This window comes from Rhinoderma darwinii, chromosome 4, assembly GCF_050947455.1.
Source record: "Rhinoderma darwinii isolate aRhiDar2 chromosome 4, aRhiDar2.hap1, whole genome shotgun sequence".
Lineage (NCBI taxonomy): Eukaryota > Metazoa > Chordata > Amphibia > Anura > Rhinodermatidae > Rhinoderma > Rhinoderma darwinii.
This window is the reverse complement of record NC_134690.1, coordinates 267,538,325-267,559,985: the sequence shown is the minus strand read 5'-3', so window position 1 is coordinate 267,559,985 and position 21,661 is coordinate 267,538,325. Positions and strand designations below refer to the sequence as shown.

The 21,661-nt window shown below is 41.9% G+C and overlaps 1 protein-coding gene across 1 annotated transcript in view; it reads right to left on the bottom strand.

The window, feature by feature from the left end:
* The window catches only part of COG2 (component of oligomeric golgi complex 2), a 128,465-nt gene that overhangs the window by 6,799 nt on the left and 100,005 nt on the right, over window positions 1–21,661 (bottom strand). The window contains exons 14-15 of the mRNA XM_075862463.1: window positions 17,272–17,344; window positions 8,109–8,251 (exon numbers count right to left, since the gene is read on the bottom strand). Of these exons, the coding sequence (XP_075718578.1) occupies window positions 8,109–8,251; window positions 17,272–17,344 (216 nt within the window). The remainder of the gene's footprint in view (window positions 1–8,108; window positions 8,252–17,271; window positions 17,345–21,661) is intronic.

Genomic DNA, 21,661 nt, shown 5'->3' with positions numbered 1-21,661 from the left:
ACAAGATATCCTGATCACATTATTATATTAAATTTGCAGATCAGACAAAATTTGGGATTGTTGTACTCCCAGTAAAATCTTTTTCTCGTTGCATTAATTGGAGGGACACAGCAAAATGGGTATATGTCCCTGCCACTGGGAGGCAGACACTAGGTAGGAAGAAGTTTTCCCGCCCAGGCAAGCCATACCCCTCCCACAGACACTGGCTAAATCAGTTTGTACAGGAAGCAGAAGACAAAACAACATGTCCATGGTCCCAGGAAAAAACCAACCAGAACAGCTAGTACAACAGGTCCTGAGCTTGGAACTAACCAAAAGAGGGCGGACTCCGTGTCCCTTAAAGAACGAGTACAAAAATAAAATTTTCTCATTTATATTTTTGCGGGACACAGCCCCATGGGACGTTCTAAAGCAGTACCAAAGGGTGCAAAAAAAATAGAAAAGGTACAGGCATGCAATCCGACTTCAGCACCTTGCGACCAAGACTGGCATCAGAGGAGACCAAAGAATGGATCTGGTAAAACTTGGTAAAGGCCAAGTCCATGTTGCAGCGCTGCATACCTGAGCAACTGAAGCTTGATGCCTGACCACCCAGCAGACACCAACAGCCCTTGTAGAATGGGCAGTGACCCAAAGGGGAGGAACTTTACCCAGGGACTGATAGGAATCTGAAATCACAGAACGTCTCCAACATGCAATGGTAGCCTTGGATGACGCCGAGCTCTTGCGTGGCCCCTCTACAACAACAAATAAGTGTCAAAACACTGTTGCAGCCAAGTAGATGCAGACTGCTCTCACCCCGTCAAGGCAATGTGAAACCTGTTTCCTTGGATGGGAAGGGCAGAAAGAAGGGAAGACTATCTAGTCGTTGATATGGAAGCCCGGGATGACGTACGGTAGGAAGGCATAGGTCGGAAAACCACCATATTCTTGTGGATGACCAAAAAGGGGGACATGCAGGAAAGGGAAGCTAATTCCGAAACTCTTCTGATGAAGCGAACAGCTATCAGGAAGGTGACCTTTTTAGAAAAGTAAACACAGCGAAACTTACCGCAAGGGTTCAAAGGCAACAATCTAAAGATTCTCCAGAACCAAGTTGCGATCCCAAGGCTTAATGGGTTGTCTAAATGAAGGGAGAGCATGAGCCACTCCTTGCAGGTAAATATTTACTTGAAAATGAAGGGCTAGTGTCAGCTGAAAATGTGTGGACAAAGCAGAAACCTGAACCTTAAGCGAAGACAATCCAAGTCCCAGATGAAGACCTGATTGCAGGAAAGACAGGAGTCAATCACGCCCTTAAACACATCTGAAGTGGTATAAAATAGTGGACCTTGGAAAAGGTCAGATTAATCGGGAAAGTGCCAGGGTGCGTCAGTGAGCAGGTAGCCTAGATTGGCGTACCAATCCCGACAAGGCAAATCCGGCGCCAACAGGATTGTGGGACTGTCTTCCCTCTTAAACACTCAGGGCAAGAAGGGAAGGGAACAGATACACGAGAAAGAACTCATACCATGGAGGGACCAGTGCGTCGACTGCGATGGCCCTGGATTCCATTGCTCTGGCAACGTAGGTTGGAACCTTGTGGTAGAGATGTGATGCAAAGATATCCACATCCGTTGAGCCCCACTTCACGAATAGGCAGTGAAAGACGTCTGGGTGAAGAAACTCCCCTGCTGGGTCCAGCTTCTCTAAACTTAGGAAGTCTGTGGCCCAGTTGTCTACTCCTGGTATGTGGGCCACTGACAACGCTGGACCATGACTCTCTGCCCATAGAACAGAATGATGGAGATTCTCATAATCGCCCTCCACAGCCTTCGGGTGTGCGCAGGGTCACCTCTTCAGTAACCTTGCACTGATAGTGGGGCTAGTGGCACTTCACCTGAAGATGTAAAAATTTAGGTTAGAGGGGGCGTGGCCTAGCAGCAGATGTAAGCAGACGTGTGTGGCTGGAGCTCCCGCTGTGTCCATCCTGATAATCACGTTTATCCTTTACTTACCTGGGTAATACTTACCGAATTGGTTGCTGTGAAGCTGGAGGTGACTGTGCCGATCAGTTTGGCTGTGATGACCCGCTCAAAGAAACAAAAAACGCCGCTGGTGAGTCCGGGGCCTGGAATCCAAGATGGCGCTGAGGAGAAAGACTGCCGGAGCAGACACATGCGCTCTGAAGCAGCAGACCGGCTGGAGAGACTTGCAAGAACACCACGTGCAAGCAGCTCAGCAGCGGGCAGGACACCTGTGGCTAGCGGTGGAAAGACAGGCAGCCCATCTTATGGCTCACGCTACTCTGTGCTGGAGGAGGACGATGCGGTGAGTGAAGAGGAGGAAGAGCTGGGTAGTCAGCGGCGGGAAATGCTTCATGATGGTGGAAGAATGCACCACAGAAAGGATAAGGGGCAGGAGCCGTCCCTCACAGACATACTTGCTGCAGTGAAGCAGAACTCCTCGATTCTCTCCATTCTGACTGGTCAGGTGGGAGGCCTGAAGGAGGACATGTTGCTTTTGAGGAATGATTTACAGAAAGTGGCAGAACGTACAACAGTTATTGAGGGGAGAGTGTCTGAGGTTGAAGATGCTATTCCGGAGTTACGACGAGATGTGCAGTCACTGGCTGTGCTAGCCCTTCAGGCTAAGGCAGATGATTTAGAGAATCGGCTACGCAGAAACAAGTGCGCTTGGTTGGAGTGCCGGAAAAAGTGGAGAGCACTAACTCAGATGAGTTTTTTTGAAAAATGGCTGCTGGAACAGTTTGGCCGAGAGGAACTGTCCCCTTTATTTGCTGTCGAGAGGGCGCACAGAGTACCTACCAGACCGAGACCGCCGGGGAGACCCCCGAGACCGGTATTAGTGAAGCTGCTGCATTATAAGGACAGAGATCGGATATTGCGAAAGGCAAGGGAGCGGCAAGATATATCCATTAATGGCGTTAAAGTGTCCTTTTTTCCGGATTTCTCTGCGGACGTGCAGAAAAAGCGATTGCAATACTGGGACATTAAAAAAACGCTTACAAGACCTGAATATTCAATATTCTATGATGTATCCAGCTAAATTGCGAGTGGTTGCTTTTGGGACTGCTTCCTTTTTTGAGACGCCTAGGGAGGCTGCCAGATGGCTGGACTGCAACGAGAATCGACTGCGGAGACCTGCTGGACTGGAGGACGCGTGAGAGCCCGCTTCGGTGGTGAAGTTCGGAGGAAATGCTGTTTTTTGTGGGACTGTAGTATTCTATACTATGTTCTGTTGTTTACATCTGTACGAGCACCCTTAAATCGAGCTTGGCAGAGTGATATCCTTTACAAAGCTATTGTACTTGATAGAACTGGTATTATGGGTCAACTACTGGGTAACAAACTTCACTGTAATATCTGTTGATTGTGTGGGATTGTTTATTACCTATGCATAACAGTGGGAGTCACCACTTGCTGTGAGTGGTGAGAACGTTACATGGTCAGGTTAGATTTGCCTTTAAGGCACGTAGTATGTTCACACTCAGGTGTGCTTCTGTTGGATAGGAGGGACAGAGTATGTCGCTCTAACCCTTTTCGGAGGGGAGGTTTTGTTGGGGGGTTGGGGTGCACGGCACAGTATCTCGGTCAAAGTGGTTCGGCTCAATAGCAGACTTCTTTATGCTATGATGCTTGATGGGATCGGTTAAATGTATATCCTGGAATGTCCGGGGACTAAGGGAACCTAGGAAACGCCAGGCGATTTTTGACTGTGTTAACCAACAAAATGCCCTGATTATGGTGTTACAAGAGATGTATTTGACTAGGGATTCGGTGTCCTTATTGCATAGAGTCTGGATCGCACATGGGTTTCACTCCTTCCATACAACCTATTCTAGGGGGGTGAGTCTGCTGATACATAGGAGTCTTCCTTTTGTTTGTCATTCTTCATTCACTGATGGTAAGGGGAGGTATGTGGGAGTGCACTGCACCATATATCATTGGGAATGTATTTTAGTGGTACTGTACATTCCTCTGCCTTATTCTAGCACTGTACTTAAGAAAGTTACGGAAAAAATCTCAACTTTGCCTGAGGTACCGTTACTCCTGATGGGGGACTTTAATGCGGTGATGTACGAGGGGTTGGATAGATTTCATAGGGGTGGCGGGGAACAAGGGGAGGACATGACAGCATTTGGGAGGTTAATTGTGGAAATGGGACTACGGGATATTTGGAGGGATAAACACCCAGTCGTCCGCCAGTACTCGTGTGCATCGTCCACGTTTCAGTCACTTTCTCGTATTGATTTGATCGTATGTTCGGCTTCGGCAGTGTATTATGTCACACAAATAGAATATTTACAGAGGGTGTTGTCGGACCACTCTCCGGTGGTGGTGACGTTGAAAGTGGGTGAACGGCCTGTCAGAAGTTCTGGGAAATGGAAGCTGAATGCGTTCTGGTTGAAACTGATGGATGGCAAGGAGTTACTAGACCGGATAAGGGAATATTTTACTTTTAATGTTGATTCGGTACCACAGGGGGTTCTATGGGACGCCATGAAGGCATGACAAATGAGAGGGAAAAAAAAACAACAAAGCGCACAATAGTGCATGAAACGGTATAAAAGTTAGGGGTGTACTGGGTTCAAGTTATGCTAACCATGAAGGCATGGCTGAGAGGAGTATTCATCCAGAATATTAAGCGGATAAAAACCAGGTCTCAGCAATTGGGGGACAGTCTGATGGAACGGGTGGTAGAAACAGAAGGGAGACAAGTGGAAGAGGGTTCAGAGTACACACTTAGACATTGGGTTGAGGCTCAGATGCTGTTGAAAAATCACCAACTGGCGACGGCTGATAATAAAAGATTGTTTCTTAAGCAGAAATATTATGAAGAGGGGAGACTGCTGGGAGGTTGCTCGCTAGGATGGCACAGCCATAAGGGGGCAATAACATCATTCATGGCCTTAGGGGGAGGGTGGAGACGGACACGGGGCAAATTCTACAAGTGTTTAAACAGTTTTATACTGACCTATATACCTCGAGAGTGCAACTGGAGGATTATCTGGGGCACATTCAATTGTCTATTCTGGGTTCTGAGGACAGAGAAAGTTTGGAGGCACCTATTTCCCTGGAGGAACTGGAAAGGGCCAATAGGGGATATGGCAACTGAGAAAGCTCCAGGTCCAGATGTTTTGCCTGGGAAAATTTATAAGGAATATAGGAATGAATTGGCTGCACAATTCTTAAACACTCTGCTGGATAGTTTTGAAAGAGGCAAATTACCTGATTCCTTATATGAAGCAACAAAAGTGGTCTTATCTAAGGAGGGGAAGGATACTCAATTACCGGAATCCTATAAACCAATATCCTTGCTGACATCAGACATTAAAATACTGGCAAAGGTTTTAGCACTAAGACTAAATAAGGTGGTGCACGACGACCAATTGGGGTTCATGCCATCCAAGCCAACAGCTGTAAATCTTAGGCGATTATTCCTTAATCTTCAGGCAGTACCGGACGACCCTGTGGGGAGAGCTGTGCTAACACTAGATGATGATAAAGCGTTTGACTGTGTAGAATGGGGGTATTTATGGAAGGATATGGGTAAGATGGGATTTGGTCGTAATTTTGTGAAGTGGGTACAGTTGTTATACGTGGCTCCTACGGCCCGAATACGGGTGAATGGAGCGCTGTTTGTAAGGTATCCGTTGGCTAGGGGAACGCGCCAGGGGTGTCCTCTGTCACCATTGCTATTTGCTCTGGCAGTGGAACCGTTAGCTTGCCTCATAAGACAGGAGGAGCGCATACGGGGTTTGAAATATGGGGAAATGGAGGAAAAGAAATCGCTCTATATGCGGATGATATTTTGATATACCTGACAGACACTGAGAACACTCTGGCTTTGGTACTGGACACGATCACTAGATTTGGCGTATTTTCAGGGTTAAATATTAATTGGAACAAGTCAGCTCTTATGTCACTTGACCCGGTCAATATTGTGGACAATGGAATGGGACCCTGTATCCCGGTGGTATCGGAGTTTACGTACTTGGGGTTAAGGCGACGTCTCGGGTTAAAGATTATATGACTTTAAATGTCTTGCCACTGTTGCCCAAGATTAAAGCTAAGGTGGAGACCTTGAATAGACTCCCTCTCTCTGCTTTGGGGAGGACCAACTTAATTAAGATGATTCTTATGCCCCAGGTGCTGTACATTCTCCACAACTCCCCGGTATGGATACCCAAACACTGGTTTAGACGACTGCATAATCTCTTTCATGATCTGGTTTGGAAAAGGGGGATGCCTAGAATAAAATTGGAGAAACTACAATCGCCAAAAGATGAGGGGGGTGTAGCCTTGCCAAATGCATGGATATACTACTTGGCTGCTCAGGGCCAACATTTTAAAAGGTGGGAGGACAAAGAGAAAGGAGGATCTAGTGCACGCTTATTGTCGTATGTGGGGGGAGGGCTTAATCCGCTGGAGGGGCTGGAAGCGCATACCTACAAGAGAATAGCAAGTACTAAACCAACATTGCTCCTGATACATAAAATATGGTGGCAATGTAAACAAATCTTGAGCATAGGGATGTGTACTAAATATACTCCCATATGGCATAATCCGGTTCTGTGGGAATTGTATCAATTGGAGGGCATGCAAAAATGGGAAATGGCAGTGGTTGTACGACTGAGTCAGTTGTATGATGATACCGCACTGCGGTCCTTTCAGCAGTTGAAAGACCAATTCCAACTGGCACACAATATGTTCTACCAATATCTGCAGATACGTCATGCCCTGCAGGCAGCTGTGGTGGATCTGACTGTTTGTGCGATGGGGGTCTTAGAATATGTGGTTAAGGCAGACACATCAAAAGGTCTGATCTCAATGGCTTATAAGAGCTTGTTATCCAAAGACTTGGGAGATCCTATGAAGCTGGTGAGAGTGAAATGGGAGCGGGATATAGGATCTTTGCCCAAAGAGGAGTGGGAGGAGATCTTAGCGTCATCTTACCATCTTTCTCTCAGTATGGCGCAGAGGAGGTCGCAACTTTTCTTGATACATCGAGTTTACGAAACCACTTGGGTGCTAAAACAGATGGGGCTTAGATCGGATGCTAAGTGTCCTAGGTGTCCGGAGAAGGCGGACATTTATCATATGCTCTGGAGATGTGGGGCCTTGCGGACCTTATGGGGGGGGGGAGATATTGGAATTGATAAAAAAGGTATATGGTATGGAATTGGCGGCGGATTCAAAGGTGTTGTTACTGGGGTTTGTGGGAGAACTGGGGGGTGACAGGTTGGAATATTTGGCAATTGAATTTTTTTTATATCAGACTAGAAAGTGCATCGCTAAACACCGATTGGATGTGGAGCCTCTCGTGCAGAGGGAAATTGTGGGAATGGTGAATCACAATATTCTGATGGAATATAAAATATTTTCGAAAAGGGGTAATGTGAAGAAATTTGGTAAGCAGTGGGGAAAATGGTTGGCTTGCCAGAGGTGTTGTCATCTGAACTGTGCAGAATACGGACGCAAGTCTTATAAAGGATCATATGTAGTCACATCAAGAGCAGACTGGGGAGGAAACGTTGGGTCCTGCTAATGGAACGGATCTTGTACTAAGTGTAACTGTTAGAGATGCTAATAGGGGGCTGCGCAGGGGTTGAGGGGGGGGGGATGTTATGTTGGGATCTTTCTGTCATGCTGGAAATGTTGTATATGATGCTGCTACAGTTTTTATCTGACGGTCAATGTCTTATTGTTCTTGTTAATAAACCCCAAAAAAAAAATGTAGGTTAGGTGACCGGCAGTGCAGAAAAACTGCGTGGTTATTCGGCACCTGCAGGGGGGTTGGCAAGGTTGATGACCGGGCTGAAAACCCACTGCAGCTAAAAGGAGAGAAAATAAATAAATTTAACTAAAATAAGAAATAACACCAGACCTGAAAATCAGATCATGTCTGCCTCCTACAGACACTAAGCTAAAACTGATTAAGCCAGTGTCTGTGGGGCTCTGGCCTGCCTGGGCGAAGCCAACACATCTTCCTACCTTGTGTCAGCCTCATAGTGGCAAGAGCCTATACCCATGTTGCCCCCCCCAATGATACAAATGAGAAAAAAGGTTTATTTTATCTAATGGAAACAAAGTCTAGATACTAACTTTGTTTGTTCTTCTGTAAAGTCTAGGGACTTCAAGGGCACTTTTAAAGTAAACCAAGCATGATTCTCCAAGGTCAACTGAGATTTTGTTATTCATGGTTAACAAGGGTGCTGATAAAGAACTTGATATGTCCTCCAGAGACCCTAGAAAATAAAAATCATGAAAATGTTCAGTACTAAAGTTTAAAAAGTATTAGAAATTAAATAACATTTCTTCTTTAAAGGATATCTGCAGTTTAACCCCTTCCCGACATTTGCCGTACATGTACGTCATGGAAAGTATTGACTTCCCGCATCTTGCCGTACATGTACGCCAAATGTTTGGGACCGGCTCAGAAGCTGAGCCGGTCCCATCATCACCGGATCTCAGCTGTATCTTACAGCTGACATCCGGCTGTAACGGCGGGGACCGAAATTAGCTTCGATCCCCGCCATTAACCCCTTAAATGCAGCGCTCAAACGCGATCGCTGCACTTAAGGTGTTTTCAGCTCATCGGAACCCCAGTAATGAAATTGCCGGGGTTCCGGTGGCTGCAATGGCAACCGGAGGCCTAATACTGGCCTCCCGGTCTGCCTAGCACCGAAGCCGGTCAAGATCCGCCCGGCGGCGGAGCCTGATCGGCTTCCGTAGCTGTCGGCAAGATGGCGCCGGGTCAGGAGCTGATCCGGCGTCATCAGCGGTGGAAGTCAGCTGTACTGTACAGCTGACATCCACCTGTAACGGCAGGAACCGGAGCTAGCTCCGATCCTTGCCATTAACCCCTTCGATGCAGCAATCGAAAGCGATTGCTGCATCGTAGCGGTTACTAGCAGATCGCCAGCCCTGACAGGCAATCGGGACTGGCGACTGCTGTTATGGCAACAGGAGACACAATGGTCTCCCGCTCTGCCATTACGGAAGCCGATTTAGGCCCCGCCGGGAGGCGAAGCCTAATCGGCTTGCTGTCAGTGAATGACTGACAGATCTAATACATTGCACTACATAGGTAGTGCAATGTATTAGAAAAAAAAAAATCTGACCGTTGGAACTTCAAGTCCCCTAGTGGGACTTGAGAAAAAGTGTAAAAAAAGTATAAAAAAGTGTAAAAAAAAGTGCACAAAATAAAAGTTTGAAAACAATAAAAGTTTCAAGTAATCAAATAAAACACAATCCCCCTTTTACATTTATCAAGTCCTTTATTATTGAAAAATAATAATAAACCATATGTATTTGGTATCGCCACGACCGTAACGACCGGAGGTATCAAAATATTATATTATTTATTGCACGCTGTGAACAGCGTAAAAAAAAAAACGTAAAAAACGTTACCAGACTTTCTGTTTTTTGGTCACTTTGCCCTACAAATATTAGAATAAAAAGTGATCAAAAAGTCGCACGTATCCAAAAATGGTACCTATAAAAACTATAGCTCGTCCCGCAAAAAACAAGCCCTCATACACCTCCGTCGACAAAAAAATTAAAAAGTTATGGTTCTCACAACTTGGCGACAGAAAAAATACATTCTTTTTACAAAAGTAATTTTATTGTGCAAAAAGTTGTAAAACATGAAAAAGTTCTATAAATTAGGTATCGCCGGAATCGTACTGACCCGCAGAATAAAGTTAACATGTAATTTATAATGCGTGGTGAACCCTGTATAAAAAAAAAACGAAAAAAGCTGTGCCAGAATTGCATTTTTTTGTTTACCTGGCATCCCAAAAAATAGGATAAAAGGTGATCAAAAAGTCACATGTACCCCAAAATGGTACCAATAATAACTACAGCTCGTCCCGCAACAAACCAGCCCTCATACCGCTACGTCTATGAAAAATAAAATTAGTTATGGCTCCAATAAGTCAGGAAATAAAAAAATATGCAGTTGTGCCCGAGGGGAACATTTCTTCTGTTTGAAGAGGCGATTTTTCAAGGACCTAAAATTAGGGAACCAGGAAGGGGAGAGCCCAAACATATCCGCTGGAAGCGACGGTGCCCGTATTATACCAGGACAACACTTTCCCAGCAAAATTCCCCAAACTACAAAGGTGCCGAGTGCGGACCAAAAGGGGGATAAGAAATGACACCATTTATCAGTGCGACACCGGCCGGTGCGGAAAGGATTGTGTCACAGCGTAACACACATCTATGGATTATTTTATTGGTTTTTTTTACCCCGTTATTATACCACCTGACTATGCCCCTTATATACTCCGCCCGGCTTACATATGCCCTACATTATAAACGGAAACACCAGTAAGACTCCAAGCAAAACTACTACAAGCAAAATCCACGCTCCAAAAGCCAAATGGCATTTCCTCCCATCTGAACCCTACAGCGTGCCCAAACAGCAGTTTCCTTCAACATATATGGCACCGTCATACCCGGGAGAACCCTTTTAGCAATTTTTGGGGTGTGTGTCTCCAGTGGCATAAGCTGGGCACGACATATTTGCCACTGAATGGCATATCTAGGGAAAAATATAAATTTTTAATTTGCACCATCCACAGCGCATTCATTTATGGAAAAGATCTGTGGGGTGAAAATGCTCACTACACCCCTTAATAAATGCCTTGAGGGGTGCAGTTTCCATAATGGGGTCACTTCCCAGGGGTTTATTTTTATTATTTCACATCTGAGCCTCTGCAGTTGTGAACCAATACTTTGTAAATCGCCAAATTAGGCCTCCACTCCGCATGGTACTCTTCACTCCTGAGCCCTGTCATATGTCCAGACAAAAGATTAGGGCCACATGTAGGGTGTTTCTAAAACCAGGAAACCCAGCATAATAATTAGAGAGCTGTCTCGTTATGGTGGCACAAGCTGGGCACCACATATTGTCCACATATCTGTGGAAAAAATCCCATTTTCACTCTGCAACATCGAGTTCACACTAATTTCTACAAAACACCTGCAGGGTTAACATGCTCACTACACCCGTAGGTAAATGCATTGAGGGGTGTAGTTTCCAAAATGGGGTCACTTCTGGGGGGTTTCCACTGTTTTTGGCCCACAGGCGCCCAGAAACCAATCCAGAAACATCTGCACTCCAAATGGCGGTCCTTCCCTTCTGAGCCCTGCCGTGTGCCCAAACAGCAGTTTATGACCACATATGGGGTATTGCCGTACTCGGTAGAAATTGCTTTACAAATGTTGGGTTCTTTTTTTCCTTTATTTGTTGCGAAAATGAAAAAATTTGCGCTAAAGCTACGTCTTATTGAAGAAAAAGGATTGTTTTTATTTTCACTGCCCAATTCTAATAAAATCTATGAAACATCTGTGGGGTCAAAATGCTCACTACGCCCCTAGATGAATTCCTCAAGAGGTGTAGTTTCCTAAATGGTGTCACTTTTTGGGCGTTTTCATTGTTTTTTCCCCTCAGGGGCTTTGCAAATGTGACATGGCCGCCGCAGACCATTCCTGCTCAATGTGATCTCCAAAAGCCAAATAGCGCTCTTTCCCTTCTAAGCCAAGCCGTGTCTCCAAACAGCCGTTTATTACCACATGTGGGGCATTGTTTTACTCGGGAGAAATTGCTTTACAAATTTTGTGGTGCTTTTTCTCCTTCAGTCCTTGTGGAAATGAGTAAAAATAAGCTAAACCTACATTTTCTTTGAAAAAATGTTGATTTTTATTTTCAGGGCCTACTTCCAATAATTTCTGCAAAAAACCTGTGGGGTCAAAGAGCTCACTATACCCCTAGATAATTTCCTCAATGGGTGTAGTCTCCAAAATGGGGTCACTTGTGGGGGGTTTCCACTGTTTTGTCTCCTCAGGGACTTTGTAAATATGACATGGCCTCCGCAAACCATTCCTGCTAAACTTGAGCTCCAAAAGCCAAATAGCGCTCTTTCCCTTCTCAGCCCTGCCGTGTCTCCAAACAACCGTTTATTACCACATTTGGGGCATTGTTTTACTCGGGAGAGATTGGTTTACAAATTTTACGGTGCTTTTTCTCCTTCAGTCCTTGTGGAAATGAGAAAAAATTAGCTAAACCTACATTTTCTTTGAAAAAATTTAGATTGTCATTTTCAGGGCCTATTTCCAATAATTTATGCAAAAAACCTGTTGGGTCAAAACGCTCACTATACCCCTAGATAATTTCCTCAATGGGCGTAGTTTCCGAAATGGGGTCACTTGTGGGGGGTTTCCACTGTTTTGTCCCCTCAGGGGCTTTGTAAATGTGACAAGGCCTCCACAAACCATTCCTGCTAAACTTGAGCTCCAAAAGCCAAATAGCGCTCTTTCTCTTCTCCGCCACGCCGTGTCTCCAAACAACCCGTTATTACCACATGTGGGGTATTGTTTTACTCGGGAGAAATTGCTTTACAAATTTTACGGTGCTTTTTCTCCTTTAGTCTTTGTGAAAATGAGAAAAAAAATCGCTAAACCTACATTTTCTTTGAAGAAATGTTGATTTTAATTTTCACGGCCTACTTCTAATAATTTCTGTAAAAAAGCTGTGCGGTCAAAATGCTCACTGTACCCCTAGATAATTTCCTTGAGGTGTGTAGTTTCCCAGATGGGGTCACTTTTGGGGGATTTTGACTGTTTTGGCACCGCAAGAGCCCTTCAAACCTGACATGGTGCCTAAAATTTATTCTAACAAAAATAAGGCCCCAAAATCCACTAGGTGCTCCTTTGCTTCTGAGGCCGGTGCTTCAGTCCAGTAGCACGCTACGGCCACATGTGGGAGATTTCCTAAAACTGCAGAAACTGGGCAACAAATATTGAGTTGCATTTCTCTGGTAAAACCTTCTGTGTTATAAAAAAAATTGTACTAAAAATTTATTTCTGCAAAAAAATAGGAAATTTGTAAAATTCACCTCTACATTGCTTTAATTCCTGTGATGTGTAAAGGGTTAAGACATTTTCTAAATGCTGTTTTGAATACTTTGAGGGGTGAAGTTTTTAAAATGGGGTGACTTTTTGGGGGTTTCTAATATATAAGGCCCTCAAAGCCACTTCACAACTGAACTGGCCCCTGTAAAAATGGCCTTTTGAAATTTTCTTGAAAATGTGAGAAATTGCTGCTAAAGTTCTAAGCCTTGTGAGGTCATAGAAAAATAAAAGGATGTTCAAAAAACAATGCCAATCTAAAGTAGACATATGGGGGATGTTAATTAGCAACAATTTTGGGTGGTATAACTGCCTGTCTTACAAGCAGATACATTTAAATTGAGAAAAATGCTAATTTTTGCAATTTTTCGCTACATTTTGGTGTTTTTCACAATTAAATACTGAACATATCGAGCAAATTTTGCCAGTAACATAAAGTCCAATGTGTCACGAGAAAAAAATCTCAGAATCGCTTGGATAGGTGAAAGCATTCCGGAGTTATTACCACATAAAGTGACACATGTCAGATTTGAAAAATGAGGCTCTGTCAGGAAGGTCAAAAGTGGCTAAAGAGGGAAGGGGTTAACATTACTAGTGTAAACAAAATAAAAAAAACAACCTTGCAGTAGAACAAGGATTTCTTTGAAAGGAAAGCCGTTGGAAAAGCTAGAAAGCCTATTCCAGGTTAATGATTGGACAAGAGGGCTAAACTAAATGTAAACTTAATGCTCTGCCCAATAATGGAGTACAGCTCAGATGTTATCAGACAGCTTCTCTGTCCTCTCTTCTAATCGGAGCGGCACATCTCTAATGCCTCTGGAACAAAAGGAAAGAGTTAAAGAGGCTGCCAATTGAATGCTGGGAGGACAGAACAGAATGGGAATGTTTAGTATTAAAAGGGATTTCCGAGCTCATGAAAAATACAGAAAAGCTGCTTTGTGTGTCTAAATGCTCCGATGATGCCACCATAGTTCAGAAGTATTTATTCTTTATTTTCATTATGTTACCCAGCTCTGTAAAGCATCTCTGTTTTGATGCCGTCATGGCTTGCTGAGTGCGGAATAACAATGTAGCAGTTTCCCATGATTTATCTACCCCCTCACAGACATTAGAACAGATTTACTAAGAACGCCAGCCTTAGATTGAAGTCTGCAGTAGTAAAATGGGACAAACCTATTAAGAGGCACACACCTCTTTATAAATTTGTTGTTTCTTCTGCTGTCCCTGCGCCACAAAGTAAAATCTACGCCAGCTACAGGTGGCCTAGTTTCTGCAATAATTTATGGCGTTAACTATTGACATTTTTCGGGCCGCAGTTTGCCCCATCCCTTTTCGCTAAACATTGGCCACTTTTTCTTTCAGGACAAAGGTCATTTTGGCCCTTGAGGACAAGCCCCATTTTTTCAAATCTGACGTGTGTCATTTTACGCGGTAATAACTCTGGAATGCTTTTACCTATCCAAGCGATTCTGATATTGTTTTCTCGTGACATATTGTACTTTGTTAGTGGAAAAATTTGGTCAATAAATTCATTGCTTATTTGTGAAAAACACTAAAATGTAAAGAAAATTTGCAAAAATTATGATTTTTCTAATTTTAAATGTATCTACAGGGTGGGCCATTTATATGGATACACCTAAATAAAATGGGAATGGTTGGTGATATTAACTTCCTGTTTGTGGCACATTAGTATATGGGAGGGGGAAACTTTTCAAGCTGGGTGTTGACCATGGCGGCCATTTTGAAGTCGGCCATTTTGTATCCAACTTTAGTTTTTTCAATGGGAAGAGGGTCATTTGTAATAAAAAAAAATTCTGTAACATAGAAGGTTTTACCAGAGAAACGCAACACAACATTTATTGCCCAGATTCTGCAGTTTTTATAAATATCCCACATGTGGCTCTAGTGTGGTAATGGACTGAAGTACCGGCCTTAGAAGCAAAGGAACACCTAGAGGATTTTGGGGCCTCATTTTTTTTAAGAATATATTTTAGGCACCATGTCAGTTTTGAAGCGTTCTTGTGGTGCCAAAACAGTGGAAACTCCCCAAAAGTGACATGGTTTTGGAAACTACACACCTCAAGGAATTTATCTAGGGGTATAGTTAGCATCTTGACCCCACAGTTCTTTTGCTATATTTATTGGAGTTTGTCTGTGAAAATGAAAATCAAATTTTTTTTGAAAAAATATATATATTTTTTTTAACAAGGAATAAAGAATAAAAAGCACCCCAAAACTTGTAAACCTATTTCTCCTGATTATGGCAATACCCAATATGTGGTAATAAACTGCTGTTTGGACCCACGGCAGAGCTCAGGAGGGAGCGCCATTTGGCTTTTGGAGCGCAGATTTTGCTTGGTAGTAGTTCGGTTTGGAGTTTAGTTGATATTTCAGTTTATAATGTGGGGGCAGGGCAGGGAACATCAGGGCATAATAATGGGGTAAATAAATAATAATTCATAGATATGTGGCCAGTGTCACAATGTCTGTCGCTATATTCTGAGCGCCAGAACTTTTTTATTTTTTCTCCACCGGAGCTGTGCGAGGGCTTGTTTGTTCCGTTACAATCTGTAGTTTTCATTGGTACAATTTTAGGGTACATCACTTTTTATTTGATTTTTTTGGCAAGCAAAGTAACAAAAAAAAAAAAAAAAAACATACATTTTGACAATGTTTTTTTTTTACAGTTTTCACCGTGCGCTACAAATGACATTTTACTTGATTCTGCGGGTCGATACGATTACAGCAATACCATATGTATATAGATTTTTTTATGTTTTGTGGCGTTTGCGCAATAAAATCACTTTTCTATAAAATTATTTCTTTTTTTGTGTCACCATATTCTGAGCCATAACTTTTTTATTTTTCAGTCAAAAAAGCTGTGTAGGGGGCTTGTTTTTTGCGGGACAATCTGTAGTTTTTACATGCGACTTTTTGATCACTTTTTATTCTATATTTTGGGAGGGGTGATGACCAAAAAAATAGTGAAGCTGGCATTGTTTTTAATTTTTTTTTGCGGTGTTCACCGTGCAGGAAAATAATATTATCGTTTTATAGTTTGGGTCGTTACGAATGCAGTGATACCAAATTTGTGTCAATTTTTTAACGGTTTCATTTTTTTCCTATAATAAAAATCTTATAGGAAAAAAGCTTTTTTTGTTTTTACACTTTTATTACTTTTTTTTTTTACTTTTAGACCTGCAGCACTGACAGCTGCTATAATACATTACACTACCTAGGTAGTGTAACGTGTTATAAACCGAGAGTCACACTGACAGGAAGCCTATGAGGACTTGTATGGCCTCCGGTTTTGCCATGCCACTGACGGCAGCAGCCGCAATCGGTCCCCGGGAAAGTATGTTGTAGCAACAAACTTTCCAGTGTGTTGCTACAACAAACTTTCCCTGCGATCACACGATCGGGACCTGAACCAATCAGGACCCAATCATGTATCCGGGACAAGAGGCAGGGGTTAACAGCGTGATCTGGGTATCAGCACTACACTGAAATACCTAGATCACGCTTTTAACACCCACTGTGAATTCACGGTCGGCGCTGCGCCGACGTGAATTTACTGTGGGCAGTCGGGAAACAGTTAAAAATGGTGATCATATTCTCTGTAGCCGAACCAATCAGTTCGGCTGTCAGAGAACAGGTTACTGGGAAGCCGCGGACACTGACACCACTGGCGTCAGAGGGATCTCACCAGCGCTATGAGGGAGGAAGCAGAGGTCTGCAGATTCACATCCTATCTACACGGGGTATATGCGAATAGGACGTGAATCTACAGATTGTCGGCATGAAAGGGTTAAAATGGCAATAAGTCTAAAAATATTTTGCAAAATAATTGTAACTTTTTTTTACGCCAGAAAATTACCATTCATAAATGGTAAAAAGTTAAATATGGAATTAAACTAATCTAGAAAATGAAAGCCTCACAAGTCTTGTAAAGAACTAAGTAAAATAGTTGTGATGTTCAAAGCAGTTGCAAAGATATTGTCATTCAAGTAAGTGCCTCTCAGAAATAGAAAATTTGACCTGGACACAGGGGCATCAATGACCCTTGGTCATGAAAGGGTTATCGATGAGAATGATAATAGTATAGTATAGAACTATGGCAGACAGTTCTGTGACATTTCCAGAACGTATCAGTTGACTTCTGTAAGTCATTTTCTTTTATGGCTTTTTGCTCACTACTGCACACGCACTGATACAAAGAATACAGTTATTTCAGTTTTTAAATTACGCAGTCAACCCTTAACCAATAGATTTCCTACAGAGAACTCACTGCTACATAATATAGCAGATAATGCATTCAAACAACTGTACCTCGGTAGGAAGGTCACCTTACCTTTAATCATTTCCATATTCTTAAATCCAGTTAGACTAAGTTTCACTTTAATCACATCAATTAAATCTGGTAACTAGAATAGAAAAACAAAAAAGTATGAAATGTACCTTGTGATTTGAGGGCTTCTCTCTAAATGACCTAATACAGAAGAAAGATGAACAGCAAAAGGGTTTAATGAACGGATGAAGCAGAAGGTCCTACTAGCAAGATATTTAGTATTATCTGGCTAAAATTTATAATCACATTTAAAGAGGCTCTGTCACCACATTATAAGTGGCCTATCTTGTACATAATGTGATTGGCGCTGTAATGTATATTACAGCAGTTGTTTTCATTTAGAAAATCTATTTTCACCAAGTGATGTACGATTTTAGCTAAATGCTAATTGCTTTCTTAATGCCCAACTGGGCGTGTTTTTACTTTTGAGCCAGTGGGTGTTGTAAATAGAAGTGAATGACGCTGACCAATCAGCGTCATACACTTCTCCCCATTCATTTACTCTGCACATAGTGATCCTGCGTTGTTCACTATGTGCAGTCACATACTCACGCATTAACGTTACTGAAGTGTCTTGACAGTGAATAGACATCACTTCCAGCCAGGACGGGATGTCCATTCACAATCCCGACACTTTGGTAACATTTGTGTGGGACTTACAGCACAGCAAGCGTAATTAAGAAAGTAAAGAGCATAAAGCTAAAATCGCTCATAACTTGGTGAAAATACTGTTTTTCTAAATAAAAACCACTGCTGTAATCTACATTACAGCGCCAATCACATTATGTACAAGATAGGCCACTTATAATGTGGTGACAGAGCCTCGAAGTAAAAAAATCACTTAAATCTCTTAGTAAAAAACACATGACAGACAAATTTGGGCTATTGCTTTAACTTCCCATTTACTAATACTAGTCTTTCTCAATGAATTACAATATCAACAAGTTAATTTATTTCAGTAATTCAATTCAAAAAGTGAAACTCATATTGTATAGATTCATTACACACAGAGTGATCTATTTCCAGCATTTTTTCTTTTAACCCCTTTAGGACACAGCCGATTATTCAAATCTGACATGTGTTACTTTAAGTGGTAATAACTTTGGAGTGCTTTTACCTATCCAAGCGATTCTAAGATTGTTTTCTCGCGACATATGGTACTTTATGTTGGTGAAAAAATTTAGCCGAGTAATTCCGCATTTATTTCTAAAAAAAACACCAAAATTTTGAGAAAATTTGCAAAATTTAGCATTTTACTACTTAACATATCCCATACGTCTACTTTATGTTTGCATCGTTTTTTTGAACATCCTTTTATTTTTCTAGGACGTTACAAGGCTTAGAACTTTAGCAGCAATTTTTCATATTTTAAAGAAAATTTCAAAAGGCTATTTGTTCGGGGACCAGTTCAGTTCTGATGTGGCTTTGAGGACCTTGTATATTAGAAAATCCAGATAAATCACCCCATTTTGAAAGCTGCACCCCTAGTATTCAAATCAGCATTCATAAAGTGTTTTCACCATTTAGGCGTTTCACTGGAATTAAAGCAAAGTAGAGGTGAAATTTACAAATGACATTTTTTTTTTCGAAATTCATTTGTAATACATTTTTTTTGTACCACAGAAAGTTTTACCTGAGAAATGCAACTCAATATTTTATTGCCCACATTCTACAGATTTTAGAAATATCCCACATGTGGCTCTAGTGTGCTACTGTACTGATACACAGGCCTCAGAAGCAAAGGAGCACCTAGTGGATTATGGGGCCTCCTTTTTTTTTTTGAGTATATTTTAGGCACCAGGTCTTGTGGTGCCAAATCAGTGGAAACACCCTAAAAGTGATCCCATTTTGGAAACTACACCTCTCAAGGAATTTATCTAGGGGTATAGTTAGCATTTTTACCACACAGGTTTTTCGTTAAATATATTGGAATTAGTCTGTAAAAATGAAAACTTTTGAAAAAATACATTTTTAATATTTACAAGGAACAAAGAAGAAAATGCACCGCAACATTTGTAAAGAAATGTCTCCCGATTACGGCAATACCCCATATGTGGTAATAAACTGCTGATTGGACCCACAGCAGGGCTCAGAATGGAAGGTGTGCCATTTGGATTCTGTTGCACAGAGTTTGATGGAATGGTTTTCGGTGCCATGTGGCGTTTGCAACACCCTGGAGGGACCAAAACAATGGAAAACTCCCAAAGGTGACACCATTTTGGAAACTACACCCCTCAAGGAATTTTTCTAGGGGTAAAGTTAGCATTTTGGGCCCACAGGTCTTATGCACAATTTATTAAAATTAGGTCGCGAAAATGAATATCTAAATTTTTCCCACTAAAATTTAAAAAATTTTCATTTTCACAAGGGATAAAAGGAGAAAAAACACCCCAACATTTGTAAAGCAATTTCTCCCGAGTACGGAAATACCCCACATGTGGTCATACATTTTTTTCATTACAAATTAATTAACCCTTTCAGGACTGATCCATTTTTTGCTTTCGTTATTCACTCCCCGCATTCCAAGAGCCATAACTTTTTTCTTTTCCATCAATAGAGTGGTGTGAGGGCTTATTTCTTGCGGGAGGAGTTGTGGTTTCTATTGACACCATTTAAAGTACCATATAATGTACTGGGAAATGGAAAAAAAATCTTTGCGTGTTGAAATTGGAAAAAACTGCGATTCCTCAATTTTTTGGGGGTTTCGTTTTTACGGCTTTCACCGTGCGGTTAAAACGAAAACGTTACTTTATTCTGCGGCTCAATGCAATTACGGTGATACCAAATGTATATATTTTTTTTTTATATATTTGACTACTTTTAGGCTGGGTTCCCATGGAGTTCTTTGCAGGCGAAAAATCTGCCTCAAAATTCCGTTTGGTCTGTCTCCACGCTGATTTTCGCAGCGTTTTTCGCCCACGGCCATTGAGTGAAGCGGGCAAATAAAACGCAGCGAAATACGCTTTCTCTGCCTCCCAATGATGTCAATCGGAGGTTAGACGCGTAAACGCCCGCGGGAAAAAACAGCCTCCGCCTCCCATTGCAATGAACGTTTTTTTGGCGCGGTTTCCGCATCAAAAAACTTAGTGTGAACTCCCCCTTACAAAGACGAATCTATTTGTTAAAATAATGAGATAAGATAATTCTGAGAGCCGTTACTTTTTTATTTTTCGGTCGATTGAGCGGTGTGAGGGCTTATTTTTTGCGGGACGAGCTGTAGTTTTTATTGATACCATTTTTTGGTACATAAAAAGCGATTGAAAAGTTGTATGCCATTTTTTTTTTAGCGCTAAGGTGACAAAAAAACTGCGATTTTTATAATTATTATGCGATTTTAAAATATTTATTTTGTTTCTTACAGTGTTCACCGTGCGAGTTAAATAATGGTATATTGTAATAGTTCGACTTTTACAGTGAAAATTGCAATTTTCCAGTGATATGCCATTTTAGTGCATAATATGTTGTGCCCAGTTTGTGCCACTGAAGACAAATACCTCAAACTGTTAAACGGGTTCTCCCGGGTATGGCGATGCCATATATGTGGACGCAAACTGCTGTTAGGGCACGCTGCAGGGATCAGAAGGCAGGGAGCGCCATTTTACCTTTGGAGCACAGATTTTGCTTGGTAGTAGTTCTGTTTGGAGTTTTACTGATACTTCATTTTATAATGTGAGTACATCAGGGCATAATAAAAGCGTACCATAATGCGGTAAATAAAAAAAAATGACAATTTTACTTTATTCTGTGGGTCGGTACAATTAAGAGCAATACCACAGGTATATAGTTTTTTTTTGTGTTTCGCAGCGTTTGCACAATAACATCACTTTTTTTTATAAAATAAATTTTTTGTGTCACCATATTCTGAGTAAAAAAAGCTGTGTAAGGGCTTGTTTTTTGCAGGACGGGTTGTAGTTTTTATTGGTACTATTTTGGGGTACATGTGACTTTTTGATCACTTTTTATTCTATATTTTGGGAGGGGTGGGACCAAAAAATAACAACTCTGGCATTGTTTTTTTATTGATTTTGCGGTGTTCACTGAGCGGGAAAAATAACAGTTTTATAGTTTGGGTTGTTACAAGTGCGGTGATGCCAAAATATGTGTACTTTTTTTTAACGGTTTAATTTTTTTCTTATAATAAAACACTTATAGGGAAAAAAAGCAATTCTTGGTTTTTTTTAACATAACTTTTATGTTTACATAAAGACTTGCAGCTGTGATCACTGCTAGAATACATTACACTACTTAGGCTGACTCTGGACTTGATATAACACAGTGGACCAACACCAGCAGATGATATGGCTCCCCAAACCATCACTGACTGTAGAAACGGGACCACAAGCAACTTGGATTGATGCCTCTCCACTCTTCCTCCAGACTCTGGGACCTTGAT